General features: G+C 40.4%; 2 protein-coding genes across 2 annotated transcripts; one reads left to right on the top strand and one right to left on the bottom strand.

The window, feature by feature from the left end:
- Window positions 1–2,672: 2,672 nt before the first annotated feature.
- LOC121308504 (caspase-1-like) lies at window positions 2,673–10,323 on the top strand. The gene is made up of 9 exons (XM_041240939.1): window positions 2,673–2,937; window positions 3,735–4,007; window positions 4,655–4,693; window positions 4,801–4,913; window positions 6,452–6,628; window positions 7,034–7,268; window positions 9,061–9,192; window positions 9,596–9,705; window positions 10,147–10,323. The coding sequence occupies exons 1-9, from the start codon at window positions 2,931–2,933 to the stop codon at window positions 10,237–10,239; spliced, it is 1,179 nt and encodes a 392-aa protein (XP_041096873.1). The 5' UTR covers window positions 2,673–2,930; the 3' UTR covers window positions 10,240–10,323.
- Window positions 10,324–10,862: 539 nt separating this feature from the next.
- On the bottom strand, window positions 10,863–12,628 carry LOC121308497 (DEAD-box ATP-dependent RNA helicase 42-like). The gene is made up of 2 exons (XM_041240927.1): window positions 12,576–12,628; window positions 10,863–11,826 (listed from the first exon to the last, which is right to left on the bottom strand). Exons 1-2 carry the CDS (start codon window positions 12,622–12,624, stop codon window positions 11,117–11,119), a joined length of 759 nt encoding a protein of 252 aa, XP_041096861.1. The 5' UTR covers window positions 12,625–12,628; the 3' UTR covers window positions 10,863–11,116.
- Window positions 12,629–13,844: the final 1,216 nt, after the last annotated feature.

The raw sequence follows: 13,844 nt of genomic DNA, 5'->3' as shown, positions 1-13,844 counted from the left end.
AAACAACTATTACTTAGGCTCCTCATTCAAAAAATGGGCTTCCAATACGCTAATACATTTTGAAGCAGTACCGTGCGGGTATGAGGCCCACACTGTACTTGCGTGCACCGGTTTTACGCTGAACTTCATGGTTTCTCGCTAGAGTCTCACATCGTGGAGCCTCGTCCTCCCCACCTATTCCAAACGAACAGACCAATTCCCTTTGAGTGCTATTAGCACCAGTATCAAAAGTCTATTCAAAGCAAAGCGCCTCAGAGTTTATACATTGGCACATCCAGACTGTACTGTGTGGAAAAAAAATAATTTGGAATCCAGTTTTTTTATTAGTATTTTGCCCTGTATTTGCAAGGCTGCTGTATACAGTAATATGCTACAGTATACTGCAGAATACCGTGTCAGACAGTGGTACACCCACGTGTCCATGGCTTACTGATCTTTTTTCAATTTCAGCTGCCAGACAAAATCTGATCCGCAGTATGGATGAAGTCACTCAGCCAAATACTGGATAATCCACACTACCAACAAGAACTCCGAGCAACTGTCCTGGCTGAGAGACCAGTACACAAACAAACCAGGAAGCTGTTGGAACTTATAGAAAGCTCAGAGCTGGAATCAAATAAGTTAATTGGAATATTATTTGAAGTGAAGTCAGACCTTGCCTCTGAAGTAGGCCTAAAGAAAGCAGGTAGGAATCGGCTTTGACAGTTACTCACCCAAAGCTGCTGATCTTGTTTATTAAATATCACATTCATTAACCCGCTTTTTAAATAACCAAGAATTTGAACCAGCATAGTGAAAATCTCAACCCTGCACGGTAAAATCAAGTGGACCGCTCTCTCTCAGGTTTGTGCTGCACAAAGGATCATTTCTGTACTCAGATCACTTCAAGAAAGAAAAAGAGAGTGGCCCATTTTAAATCGATCAGATAACTGCTCCAGCAAATTATGTTCCACACTTAACTTCCCAGGACACACCCGTATTGTCATTTCACTCTCCTTCGTGCTCCTTTTAGAAACAAGCTGTATCTGCGTCCTTCCCTTTCAGTCAAGCTGCCACGCTGTTACGTGGCGCGGACAGTGTGGAACTGCAGGACAAGACTGCACTGTGGCAATGAACAGAAATATCATAATCGATGATCATCTGAGATCCAGGCTGGGATTTAAATGAAAAGGAAGAAAAGGGTGTTTATTTGAATTGCTCGGACGATTGTTAGTGTAGAAAATCAGAGAGAAGAACAATGCAAGTTCAATGAAGAGAAGGCTTGTTGCACCTGATAGAATTGATCATCTCATAAACACTGATCTCCCCAGACATGTGGAGCAGAGCGATCTGTATTACAGCCTAGTTAAGAACATGATATGCAGGGTAAATCAGGGGCAAATCATTGCAAACACACAGTAATCATACTGTAGTCTAGAAAAACTAAAACATGGCGCAATGCAACTTTGATGATGACATCACGTTCCCTTTGTAAATATTTGTATTGTCTTTTTCGTGTGTGCAGGAGCAAGAGAGGTGGATTCTTAGAAAGATGGCCGAAGAAAGAAGAATCTGAAACTGCATCGTGGCGTTTTAATAAAGCATGTTTTAGGAAAATCGCAATGTTGCTACTGCTATGATTGTTTAGGGTTCCCATGCTCAGCTTTAAATGCTATTACGGCTTGTAAGATTTAGGTATCATATAATGATAATGTATCATGTACTGGTAATTGTTATTGTATATACTTCCTCTTTCTAGCTGCAGGGCAAGTGGCCCATATAAGGGATGGAAAGATGCATATGATTGGTCTCATCTTAATCTTCCAAGCTGTTGCTATCCAACGTATACTGAGTTGTGATTGGCTCGCGATAACTGTAGGTTTCAAGGTATATATTATGCTTACTGACTCTGCGTAGTCAGAACACTTAGTCGGAGCTTCCTAACACACAGTGCATGTGTTGAGTGTGTTCTCGGGTTTGCAAGCCTTGAGTAATAAACTTTGTTCGATTGGACCTTGTTTGTCTCACTGAGTCTCTTCCAGAAGTTGAGTGACAAACTTCCATAACAGATTTTAAACTGGTTTATTTTTCTATAGTCAAGAAGTACAAGTTAATTTCAACATTAAAGATCCAGAAAACCCAGGAACAACAGATTCACTTTCAAATTGAAAGTGATCTGGGGGTGACGCTGCATCCCTTCAAGTGCCTCTCCACAAGCTGGTATTGTTTTGGTCCCAGTGTGTGTATATTCAAGAGTTCATTTTTGGCTGACATTCAAGAAATACAGTCTGCAAATGAACTCCATACACAACATAAACAACAACAACAACAATAATAATAATAATAATAATAATAATAATAATAATAATAATAATAATAAAACACTTTCCTGTTTCATTAAATGACTAAACTGTACTGTAATGATATGCTGGATTTTAGGATGCCACGTCTATGAGACAGAAAAATGTTTTGTTTTACAACCCACACGGCAAAATGACAGAAAAAAGAGAAGAAAAAAAAAAAAACAGCCCGAGATGGCAGTGCTGCGCTCTGTGAGGGTACATCGACTGTCCTCGGTATCGATGCAATCAAATATTATGACCCAGAAAATAAGCGGCACACGCCCAGACACAAATGCATTAAATACAAAAGCGAAACTAAAGCCCTTTCTTCAGAAGTGTTGCTCAATATTACATCAGCAGTTTACTTTTGACGCTGTTAAAGGAGATTGGACTAAAAAGACAGATGCCATAGAAGTCACCAGAAGAACGAGGTGGTCTCCGAGAATACTGTAGCAAGCTTCCTTGCCACAACGCCGGATCTGTCACAGGGCTGACACATTGCTGAAGCAGAATTATTGATTATGTTATTGGGTTTTACTCTCTAAAAGTTGCATCTTTTCTTGCAGACTTTCCTTTTCATTTCCAGGTTGTTCTGTTTTGGAATAAAGCATGGCAGGTAAACCACATTTATTCATAACTGTACCAGAAAATCGTTGAATGAACTTTGCTTTATAGATTCGCAATTCAGGAAGTGTAGCGCGCAGGACTGCGAGCGTCTCGGTGGGTTGTCGTGAGTTCAGGGCACGGCTCTTCGACTAGTTTTTTAAGGGGAGCACATTAGAAAAAAGTTAATGTAAAAAATACATTAATGTACGCTCATGAAACTGGCATTTCTTCAAAATATATATTTTCAGTTAATGTATAATGAAAAATAATTAAAATAAACAACGTTCTCCTGTTCATTCATTACAATTGTCATTATATATATACACACACACACACACACACACACACACACACACACATATATCAGAACAAATGAACGAAATGAAGTACAGTACTGTAAGAACCAAATAAAATACAAGCTTCCTGTTCGTATATAAGTGCGCTTTCCATACATTTATCGAACGAGTTACTCAGTAAAAATAGTAGCGACACAAGGGCGAAAAAATGGTTTTCCGATGTAAATAAGTGTTGCTGCATAAACTGTACTTACAAAGGTAAAGGTATAAAACCTGCAGCATTGTTTTCACATATTTTCTCACTAGTTTAAAGGTTGCTTATTCTATGTTTGCCCCCCTCATATTTACAAGTCATTCAGTCAGTGATGAGAGCACCTCATTCCTTGCACCTGGGGAGACTTTGTTCTCAAAAGCAGCTGAGTCTAGTTGTTATTTAACTCCAGGGTTTGGGTATTTTTTCTATTTTGTATTTTTCGTTTGATGGATGAATTTCTTATGCTGCTGTTTTCAGATAAGAGGCTTTTTGAGGTTCGCACTAAGTTCATAGAGGGCGTGAACAACGCAGTAATCCAAGACCTGCTGGATGACATGCAGCATGTGAAGGTGCTGAACGATAGCGAGGTGGAGGAAGTGAAGGAGGGACAGACCCGCACCAAGGACAGAGCCCGCTGCCTGATCGACATGGTGAAGAAGAAGGGGGCCACAGCCAGCGAGAAGTTCATCTGCAAACTCTCAGAGAGGGATCCCACTCTCTACAGCAAACTCGAGCTTGACTCACATCCAGGTGGCAAAAACAAGAATCATCTTCACTCCTACAGTAGGACCATAATCACAGAGTGTTTAGAGAGCGTAGCTAACACAGCACAATAATTTCATACATCTTATCTAGACTGGACATTAGCTAAATGTCTCAAATGTGGAGTTTTGTAAGAAGCACGTGTTATAGCAAACGTGTATTTTCATTTGAAAACATCTGCTACTCCACTGTGTTAAAGAAAGTTTGCAGTTGCCGTGCCTTGCTTTCAAGAAATGTGTTACACTTGCACTTCCTAGGTCATTTCAGCCCAGCATTGTCTCCTCTTGCTACTGGCACAACAAGCGTGACAGTCAACAGAGGAAAATGCTGATTGGTTAATGAAAGGAAAGAAGCCAGTGAAGGGGTGGGGATAATTTTACTCGCCAGGTGAAAGTACCAAGGTAGTGCCACATTATCTGAAAGCATGGCTTGCAAACAGATTTCTTCAACCTAGTGCCATATATCATGCTTTAAAATGAAGGCTGTTTCAGTCTTTATTATTAGCCTAATTAGAGGAAGTGAAAGCATGGCGTGAACAACATAAAACTCCTGTCTGGTAATCTGTATTGAGCTAGAACACATGATCATGGTAACTTTTACTAATGGGATATATTGTCTTCTTTATTTTTAAACAGCACCTTCAAATATCATGCAGCCTGCCGCTGCTTTCAAAGGTAGAGAATCCCATCTTTCCAAACCTAAATAAAAACACATTTCAGTTAAGAAAACAAGGAGTTCTCATGGAAAGCCTCCATTCTAATGAGTGTTTCTAACCTTGCAGCTCAGCAGCCGAGTGTTCCCCAGCAGGAGAGCCGCCCGGCTGGGCCAGTGCCTTGGATGATACCCTCCACTCCAGAGTTTGTGTCTCACACCCAGGAGACGGAGGCTGGTTCGGTATGTACAGCACTGTCCACACTGGGCCCTGTCTCACACCCAGGAGACGGACGCTGGTTCGGTATGTACAGCACTGTCCACACTGGGCCTTGTCTCACAAAACTATTAAAGGTTGCGTGCCTAGTTACTAATTGCTGAAAAACATTCCTGCCCAAAATCCAATATATTAATGTTTGTTTCATGCAAAAGTATTTTTAGTCTTTATTTTCCTCTTATTTTGACTGATCAATAAGGCAGTGGAATATCCTCATACATGACACGAGAGCCTAACAGCAGTGTCATGGTGAAAAAAGGGTTAGGTAAATGTTAGGACATACTGTACTTTACACCGGGTAGAATCCTTTCTTAATTACTTTTACAGGAAATCTTTGAGTAGCGCCTGTGTCAAGAACGGTTCAAAGTCTGTTGTCACGTATTAAAAGCTGTTATAGATAATGTGACAGAGCGCAGGACAAAGTCCTAAACGGAGGCTATTTCAGGGATGAGGTTTTGAATAGGCTACGTCTGATACAAAATGGCGGACATGACAAGGCCTACAAGGCACAAAATGGTCGCCACAGCAGACTACATGTCCCATAACCCTTTGCAGGTGCTCCATGGGGCGACCCAGCACACCTGCAGGTAATGAAGCCAGTTAACAGCCCTTTATAAGAGGTAGCTTCCACATTACAAGAGGACTGTGGAAAATGTTAACTAATGTTAGGTAAACCTGTGTATGAACTGTTGCTTGTGTACGGTTTACCTGTTTGGCTTCTGAGACCTGGATTTGTGTGAGTAACCGATTACTGTTAATGGACTTTTGGAACAGACATAGGATTATGAGCATTGAGAACTGTGGCTAGCTAAAACTGCAAACACCAGAGCCCTATCAATGATCAATCAAACACCAGAGCCCTATGGATGATCAATCAACACCAGAGCCCTATCAATGATCAATCAAACACGTGCCCTATCAATGATCAATCAAACACCAGGGCCCTATGGATGATCAGTCAAACACCAAAGCCCTATCAATGATCAATACCCAGTTGAGCATATGCTTGAAATCAGTTCAAATTGTTACTGTAGCAATCTTTAGCAAATTTAAATAAGGTTTTTATTAACCATTAACACTAACCCTAACCCTAACCCTTAGCTAAAAATGTAATTAGTTTGCTAACAGTTAATGAATAGAAAAAATGGCCCTTAAAATAAAGCGTGACCCTATATATATATATATATATATATATATATATATATATATATATATATATATATATATATATATATATATATATGTGTGTGTGTGTGTGTGTGTGTATAATCTATATATTGATAGGACAGTTGTAGACAGCTGATCAGCTGATGGTTTCGTTGACAGCAGGGCTTGCTTTTGGAAATGTGACTCTTTAGTTTACATGTGATCAGACAGCGGAAGAAACTAAAGAGGTTTGAGTTTGAACAGCAACACAGCAGTAGCAACCTTCACTTCTATAGCGGTGTCTTTGCAACGGGCTGGAGGGTGGCTCTTCTGACCCATTCTGTTGTTGTTTCATCAGATTTACAAGATAGAGGACAAGGCTAGAAGGCAGCGCCTGGCTCTGATTATCAACAACATTGAGTTTAAGAAGCCAGAGATGAGGAGGAACGGGGCGCAGCAGGACCAGGAGCAGATGAAGAAGCTGCTGGAAGAGCTGGGCTACAGTGTGGAGCTGCACAACAACCAGTCTGCACAGGTACCACCGGCCGCCTTTACTTAGATTGTATCATTGTGGAACACTAGCGTGCACTCAGTCAATGTAACCAATCATTGTGGAACACTAGCGTGCACTCATGTCATTGTGGAACACTAGCGTGCACTCAGTCAGTGTAACTGGTGGAGGATCTGGATGCCGGCACTGTTCAAAAAATGACTGAAGTGTCCAAGGTTATGATAATCTAACATCCAGCAGTACATGTTAGTCTCTAGTTTATTTCAAGTTGTAACTCAGCAAGGTTCATATTTCAAGACTCACAGCAGATATTATTTAAAGGCTTGGTTAGCTCATCTGTAAGCAGCCCCAGTCCGCATGCGGAACAGTGAATTGAGGCTTCAGTGAGATCACAGGGTTGGTGACTGGGTCCTGTCTGTGTGTTTGTAGGAGATGGAGTCGACCCTCATCCTCTTCTCTCAGCGAGAGGAGCACACCAAGTCAGACAGCACCTTTGTGGTGCTCATGTCCCATGGGGTTCGGGATGGGATCTGCGGGAAACTCAGCGACAACGAGAAGACAGACATTCTCAAGACCGACAAAATCTTCAACATCTTCAACACCAAGAACTGTGCTGGGCTGAGGGGCAAACCCAAAGTGATTATCATCCAGGCCTGTAGAGGAGGTGAGAGCGGGCTCCAAACCAACTCCATAGCACTTTGATTAACCAGTCCCAATACTGGCTCCAAACCAACTCCATAGCACTTTGATTAACCAGCCCCAATACTGGCTCCAAACCAACTCCATAGCACTTTGATTAACCAGCCCCAATACTGGCTCCAAACCAACTCCATAGCACTTTGATTAACCAGCCCCAATACCAGCGCTAACCCAACTCCATAGCGCTTTGATTAACCAGCCCCAATACCGGCTCCAACCCAACTCCATAGCGCTTTGATTAACCAGCCCCAATACCAGCTCTAACCCAACTCCATAGCGCTTTGATTAACCAGCCCCAATACCAGCTCTAACCCAACTCCATAGCGCTTTGATTAACCAGCCCCGATACCAGCTCTAACCCAACTCCATAGCGCTTTGATTAACCAGCCCCAATACCAGCTCTAACCCAACTCCATAGCGCTTTGATTAACCAGCCCCGATACCAGCTCTAACCCAACTCCATAGCGCTTTGATTAACCAGCCCCAATACCAGCTCTAGCTCAACTCTATAGCATTTTGATTAACCAGCCCCAATACCAGCTCCAAACCAACTCCATAGTGCTTTGATTAACCAGCCCTGATACCAGCTCTAACCCAACTCCATAGCACTTTGATTAACCAGCCCCAATACCAGCTCCAAACCAACTCCATAGTGCTTTGATTAACCAACCCCAATACCAGCTCTAACCCAACTCCATAGCGCTTTGATTAACCAGCCCCAATACCAGCTCTAACCCAACTCCATAGCGCTTTGATTAACCAGCCCCAATACCAGCTCTAACCCAACTCCATAGCGTTTTGATTAACCAGCCCCAATACCAGCTCTAACCCAACTCCATAGCGCTTTGATTAACCAGCCCCAATACCAGCTCTAACCCAACTCCATAGCATTTTGATTAACCAGCCCCGATACCAGCTCTAACCCAACTCCATAGTGCTTTGATTAACCAGCCCCAATACCAGCTCTAACCCAACTCCATAGTGCTTTGATTAACCAGCCCCAATACCAGCTCTAACCCAACTCCATAGCGCTTTGATTAACCAGCCCCAATACCAGCTCTAACCCAACTCCATAGCACTTTGATTAACCAGCCCCAATACCAGCTCCAAACCAACTCCATAGTGCTTTGATTAACCAGCCCCAATACCAGCTCTAACCCAACTCCATAGCGCTTTGATTAACCAGCCCCAATACCAGCTCTAACCCAACTCCATAGCACTTTGATTAACAAGCCCTGATACCAGCTCTAACCCAACTCCATAGCGCTTTGTTTAACCAGCCCTAATTGAGATCTCTACAACTGCCCAGAACCAGTTTTCCTGTGTGAGGACGTGTTCTCACCTTTTGAGATATTTATATATTTGGCCACTTGTATACTGTACAGTTATAGCCAAAAGTTTTTCATCAGCCTGTAGAATTAACACATGTTGCTTCATAAAGTCGAATGAAACCTGCTGAAATAATGTTACGTTAACATATTGAATTACACACCGCTTTGTAGTTTTCCATGCCAAAAAAAAGTGACATTTCAAAAGTAACATGAAATACTTTGCTACTGTTATGGCTTCCAGTAGACTTTTGCGATATAATTTAATAGCATCTTTGATTACACGATGTTAAATAATCAATTTAAATTATCTTTATATATAATTATTGATTTTTATAAAAAGCTCTTTTAAAAACGTTTGAATAGATTGCTGAATGTTTTTTGATTTTTTTTTAAGCTAACCCCTGCTCTCTCGCTCTGTATTTGCAGGAGGGGATGGCCATGCTTGGGTTAGTGCCTCCACAGAGCCACCTGTGCCCGTGGAAAACCCGTTGGAAGATGATTACCTGAAGAAGGAGCACAAGGAGAAAGACTTCATTTGTTTCTGTTCCAGCACTCCAGGTGGGAGACCAGACCGGACCTACAGAGGCAGTCTGGAATGTTTAGTGCAGCACAGGTTCACTACTGTATCAATGATAGAACAGTGATTTTCCATGACCAACTATGCAAACAATTTACACTGCATCAGAAAAGGGACTACATTAGATAGCTCCTGCATTGTGTCACTGCCTCCATTAGATTCCCATGTCCGTTTGTCTTTTTAGGTAAAAACAATTAAAGAAATCGGTGGACGGCAGTATTCTTTCACAGAAGTTACTATTGAAAAAAATACTAATGGGATATTTTATTACTGTCGTTGGTATGCCAAAATAAAGCATTTGTGTTCTCATTCCTCCAGTGGCATGTAGCATGCTACCACAGTGTTGCAATGTAACATTTAACATCCCAGTGTCTTTATTTTCAGACACTAAATCATGGAGAGATCCGGTTAAAGGTACAATCTTTATCCAGCGGTTGGTGGAGACTTTCTGCAAGAACGCCTGTCGGGACCACATTGAGGAACTTTTCAGAAAGGTCAGTCTGTCGCATATGAAACATGAACATTGGTTTTGCTGGGTGTGAAAAAGAAAAATCGCAATGCTATTGTCTGCATGTTTTGTTGTGGTTATAGGGTGATCTGATCATCTAGTTTCAAACCAGTTTGCCTAATCATGCGCCTAATCATCTCCAGTTTTGAGGAGAATCAGAATTCCTCCATTTGTGGTACATAACATTGGTTCAGGGGCTTTGCAGTAAAACATAATGCATTGACATAAGAGGAACTCATGCTGGTCTACTTGAGCTAGAATGATCCTTACTGTAATTGTCAGGAAACTTTGTAATTTTGTATTATATTTATTATTACATGTATTTATTTGTGATGTCACTTGTGCAGATATGCTTTGGTTTATTTATGTTTGTTTTTTAAAAGATATACTGTACACAACTATAATTCTTTTTTTTTCTTGTTTTTAGGTTCAAAGTGCTTTCCAGGATTTTCAATTGCAAATGCCCACAAGAGAGAGAACCACACTTCTGAAGAAATTCTACCTCTTTCCAGGGAACTGACACTGCAGCGTGTTCTCCTCAACATATTATCTTTCTTTTTTTTAACAGTAATCTGAAAATAAAATGTAAGGGAATTTTTAAAAACCTTTTTGTCATGACCTAATTTCATTTACAGTATTTCTTTACAGTATATTTATCAGTATTTCTTTTATAGGTATTTTAAAATCACTTAAACAGTACAATCAATGGGCCCGTTCATGATTAGATAACTCTTTAGAACCATCCACGAAACTATGCTAAAACTCTGAGCACAAATTCTGCAGAGCATCATGATGGAGGTCTTTATAAGGCTGTATTTTATGTTTGCTGTAATGTGCTCAAACTTTGCATAGCCATTGCATTCCCATAATGAGCATTGAAAATATTAATTATATAAAGTCATTTGGTGGAATTTTCAGCCCTCCTCTGGATATTGTAAAACCAAGGCTTTATACAAAAAGGACTATTGGTCTGTGACGCTTGCCCCAACAGCCTGCCATAAATTTGGTTAAAGTTTTTTTTCAAAAATAAAGTGAAACAGTACAAAGGTGTATCCATTTGTATTGCAACAACTGAATTTCATTTTCATTAATTCAGACGCAAGAGTTGTGTTGCAGCAAACAGGACTTGACCTGCACCCGACACATCATGCAGAAAATATTTGTCATACGTGTACAGTACAATCTCTCTGCGTGCTGGGACTAGTGAACATAACCAGTTGTGGGGGGAGAAAGGCCTAGTCCTGACAGGGAACTAGCCTAATTTTACATTCTTATCATAAAAAAATAAACAATTATGCTGTCAAAGTTTTATTAATTAAGAGCGATTTTGCTTAAATATAAAATGCTGCAGTTCTAACAAAACTTAATCTTCAAATATATTGAACATCTTGGTGCCGTCATCGCCAGGCTCTTCTCATTCTATCCTTGTCTTCATCTTCATCGTGAGCAGCTTTGTTAATCAAATCATTGACGGCTCTCTTCACCCTCTCATACGTGACACTCTCAACAGCTGCTGTCTTCCTCTTTTCTTTCTCTTTGGTGTTGTCAGCTGTTTTCTTCTTATGTTTTTTCATCTTCGAACCCTTGGCTTTGTTATGATGTCCTTGCTGCTTCTTTTCAATGGCTTTTATCAACCTATCTTTAAAGTTGACCCCTCCAGCGATATTCATCCTATTGTTTTCAGAATCATCAAGCGCTCTTATCTTCCTTTCAGGACCTTCAGCACTGGCTCGGTACATGCTGTCTTTATCGTCTGGACTATCTTCAACATAAGGCTTCATTTTCTCTTTCACCTTGGCTGTATTCATCCTCTCATCATCTGAAATCTCTTCGCTGTCACTGCTCCCGTCCTCATCAACGCTGTTCTCAGCAGCTTCATCAATCCTGTCTGTAGCAACGTGACTGACTGCTCTCTTTATCTTTTCATCTTTTCTGTTCTCACTGGCCTCCAGCCCTTTATAATCATCGTCGTCGTCATCTAAAGCTCTCCTCTCCTCACTAACGTCTCCTAACATCTCCTTTTCACTACCTCTTCTCATCCTCTCATAATAGTCCTCAACACCTCTCTCTATACGCTCCTTCATCTCAACAGCTGAAACCAGCATCGCTACAAAAGAAAATAAGAAACGAATAATAAAATGATGTTCAAGCATGAGCTGTATACTTTTAGAACACAAAGGATGAGGAATACTGGGACGATCAGAGTTGAGTGAAGTTATAACAGGTCCTGTATGGAAAATAAAGTGTGTTTTACCCTAAATTAAACAGCTAAATAAAAGCTCAATTTGGAACAGTGCTATCGCCCAGTCGTTCTGTCGTTTGCATTTGAATGAATAAAAGATAAAGGAGATCTGGTAAAAAAGCATTTAAAAGATAAATTCTGTCGGTCGGAATGCAAGAACAATATCCATCGCTAGATCATTCAAAACTTTAACATCCAGGGAAGAACATTGCTTGCAGCCCCTTGGTAATTAAACAAACTTAAAATGCACATTTTAAAAGCAAAAAACAAAACCCAACAACTTATGAATGACCACGTGTGCTCAGATGAAGATTTAAAAAACTGAACATGTACAAAAGGGAAAGCATAGCCTTCAGCAATCATGGGACAATTTAGCAGTGATTGATTATTAAAAAAATCAATTAAGCAGGAATAATGTGACGTGTGTATTGTAGCAGATTTATTCTATGGATGTGTGGACATGGGTAGATGCAGAAGACCTGGGATTTACCCTTGGGGATCTTTCACATATGTTGTGTTATTGCAGTGTGTGTGAGTCTGCTTGAATTTCCAATAGGAAAAGCCTCTCTCCTAAGACCCCACATTCCAATATATTTCACTTGTTATTCTCATACCTGTGAACAGCAGCAGCTGGATTCCCAGCAGGATGGAAAGCCCCTTCATAGCTGCAGATCTAATCAAAAAGAAACAAGGCATTTCAAAATCAAATGCAAAACACAGAGCACTTTAGTATTGCAAGTGTCAAATGTCATTCAGTTATGTGTAAAACAGCTAAGGCAAAGTGCCCCATGTGTAATATGAATAAATGATATCATAGGATAGTACATCTGAACTAAGACGCTTCTGTGTTCTTTATCTTGTATTGTGATGAGATACACATCTGGGTGAAAATATGTGCAAATACTTTATTTTTCTGGAAAAAAGATCAAGATACTCATAGAGCTGTATATAAACTATTGTACTTCATTTTGGGTGATAATACCAACCTGTAATACTGCAACGATCGTGTATTTAAAATATTTATAAAATACTCGATGTAGGATAATTGAATCTAAACACCACGTGAAAAGTGCAATATGATGTAGGCTGCTTTTAAATATTGCAACATTCTAGCCCCTTTCAGTTTAAATAAACCAGTCGTTCGTTTGTTCATTTCTGAATACTTTCTCTGAATGCAAAGCAGAGCATGTGACTAAAAGCGTGCACTGTTTTCTAAGAGAAGTGTGCTGCACGGAGATTGCATTCCGTCAGTCCATCTTTCTTCTTTGCGCTGGCAGGTTTGCACAAGAGAAATACTGTAGCTTTTTGGCATTCAAATTCTGAGGATAGTGATCACATGTGTGTGAACATTTTAAACACGTTACTCACTTTTTTTTTTTTCCGGGAATCTCTTGAGTTTGGTTCTTCTGCTGGAAACAAAATGAGTCTGCAATGATAGTTTACAAACTGGCAATGTGATTATTTTTAAAATGCCAACTTGTTATGCAAACGTCAAAATGCGCATTACGCTACGTTTCAAGATTCCAAAAGGTGACGTGATGAAGCATTAGGGCTGTATATTCCATAAGCATTCAAATAAAAACACGGTGAAGACGTCACTGTAATTAACATCTGTGTCAATCCCAACAGCTACAGTTTAACTGTATAACGTCAGCCATGCTATGAAGGGAAATCGTTTTCATTACCAGTCCACTTCTTTTAATGAAAATAAAACAAACATTTGAAACTTTCACATAAAAACAGTGTTTTCGTTTCTAACGTCAACAGAGAAAGGAGCGATGAGAAGCAGGATTGTCTTAATCGGAAAGAATCCGTTATAAAATACAAGCAGCGCTAGAAAAGGAGTGACATGAGGGAGGTCGTGCAGAATGCACAGCGAGCTG

This window comes from Polyodon spathula, unplaced genomic scaffold (genome assembly GCF_017654505.1).
Source record: "Polyodon spathula isolate WHYD16114869_AA unplaced genomic scaffold, ASM1765450v1 scaffolds_731, whole genome shotgun sequence".
Lineage (NCBI taxonomy): Eukaryota > Metazoa > Chordata > Actinopteri > Acipenseriformes > Polyodontidae > Polyodon > Polyodon spathula.
Note: the sequence above shows the minus strand (reverse complement) of the source record. Positions and strands in the feature narration are given on the sequence as shown.

Bases quoted from the DNA above. Each gene is read 5' to 3' on its own strand.
- LOC121308504 (XM_041240939.1), top strand. The intron at 9,193-9,595 runs GTGGGAGACCAG...CTTTATTTTCAG, and splicing joins TTTCTGTTCCAGCACTCCAG to ACACTAAATCATGGAGAGAT. The intron at 9,706-10,146 runs GTCAGTCTGTCG...TCTTGTTTTTAG, and splicing joins TTGAGGAACTTTTCAGAAAG to GTTCAAAGTGCTTTCCAGGA.
- LOC121308497 (XM_041240927.1), bottom strand. From the start codon at position 12,624: ATGAAGGGGCTTTCCATCCTGCTGGGAATCCAGCTGCTGCTGTTCACA. The intron at 11,827-12,575 runs GTATGAGAATAA...TTTCTTTTGTAG, and splicing joins CCAGCTGCTGCTGTTCACAG to CGATGCTGGTTTCAGCTGTT.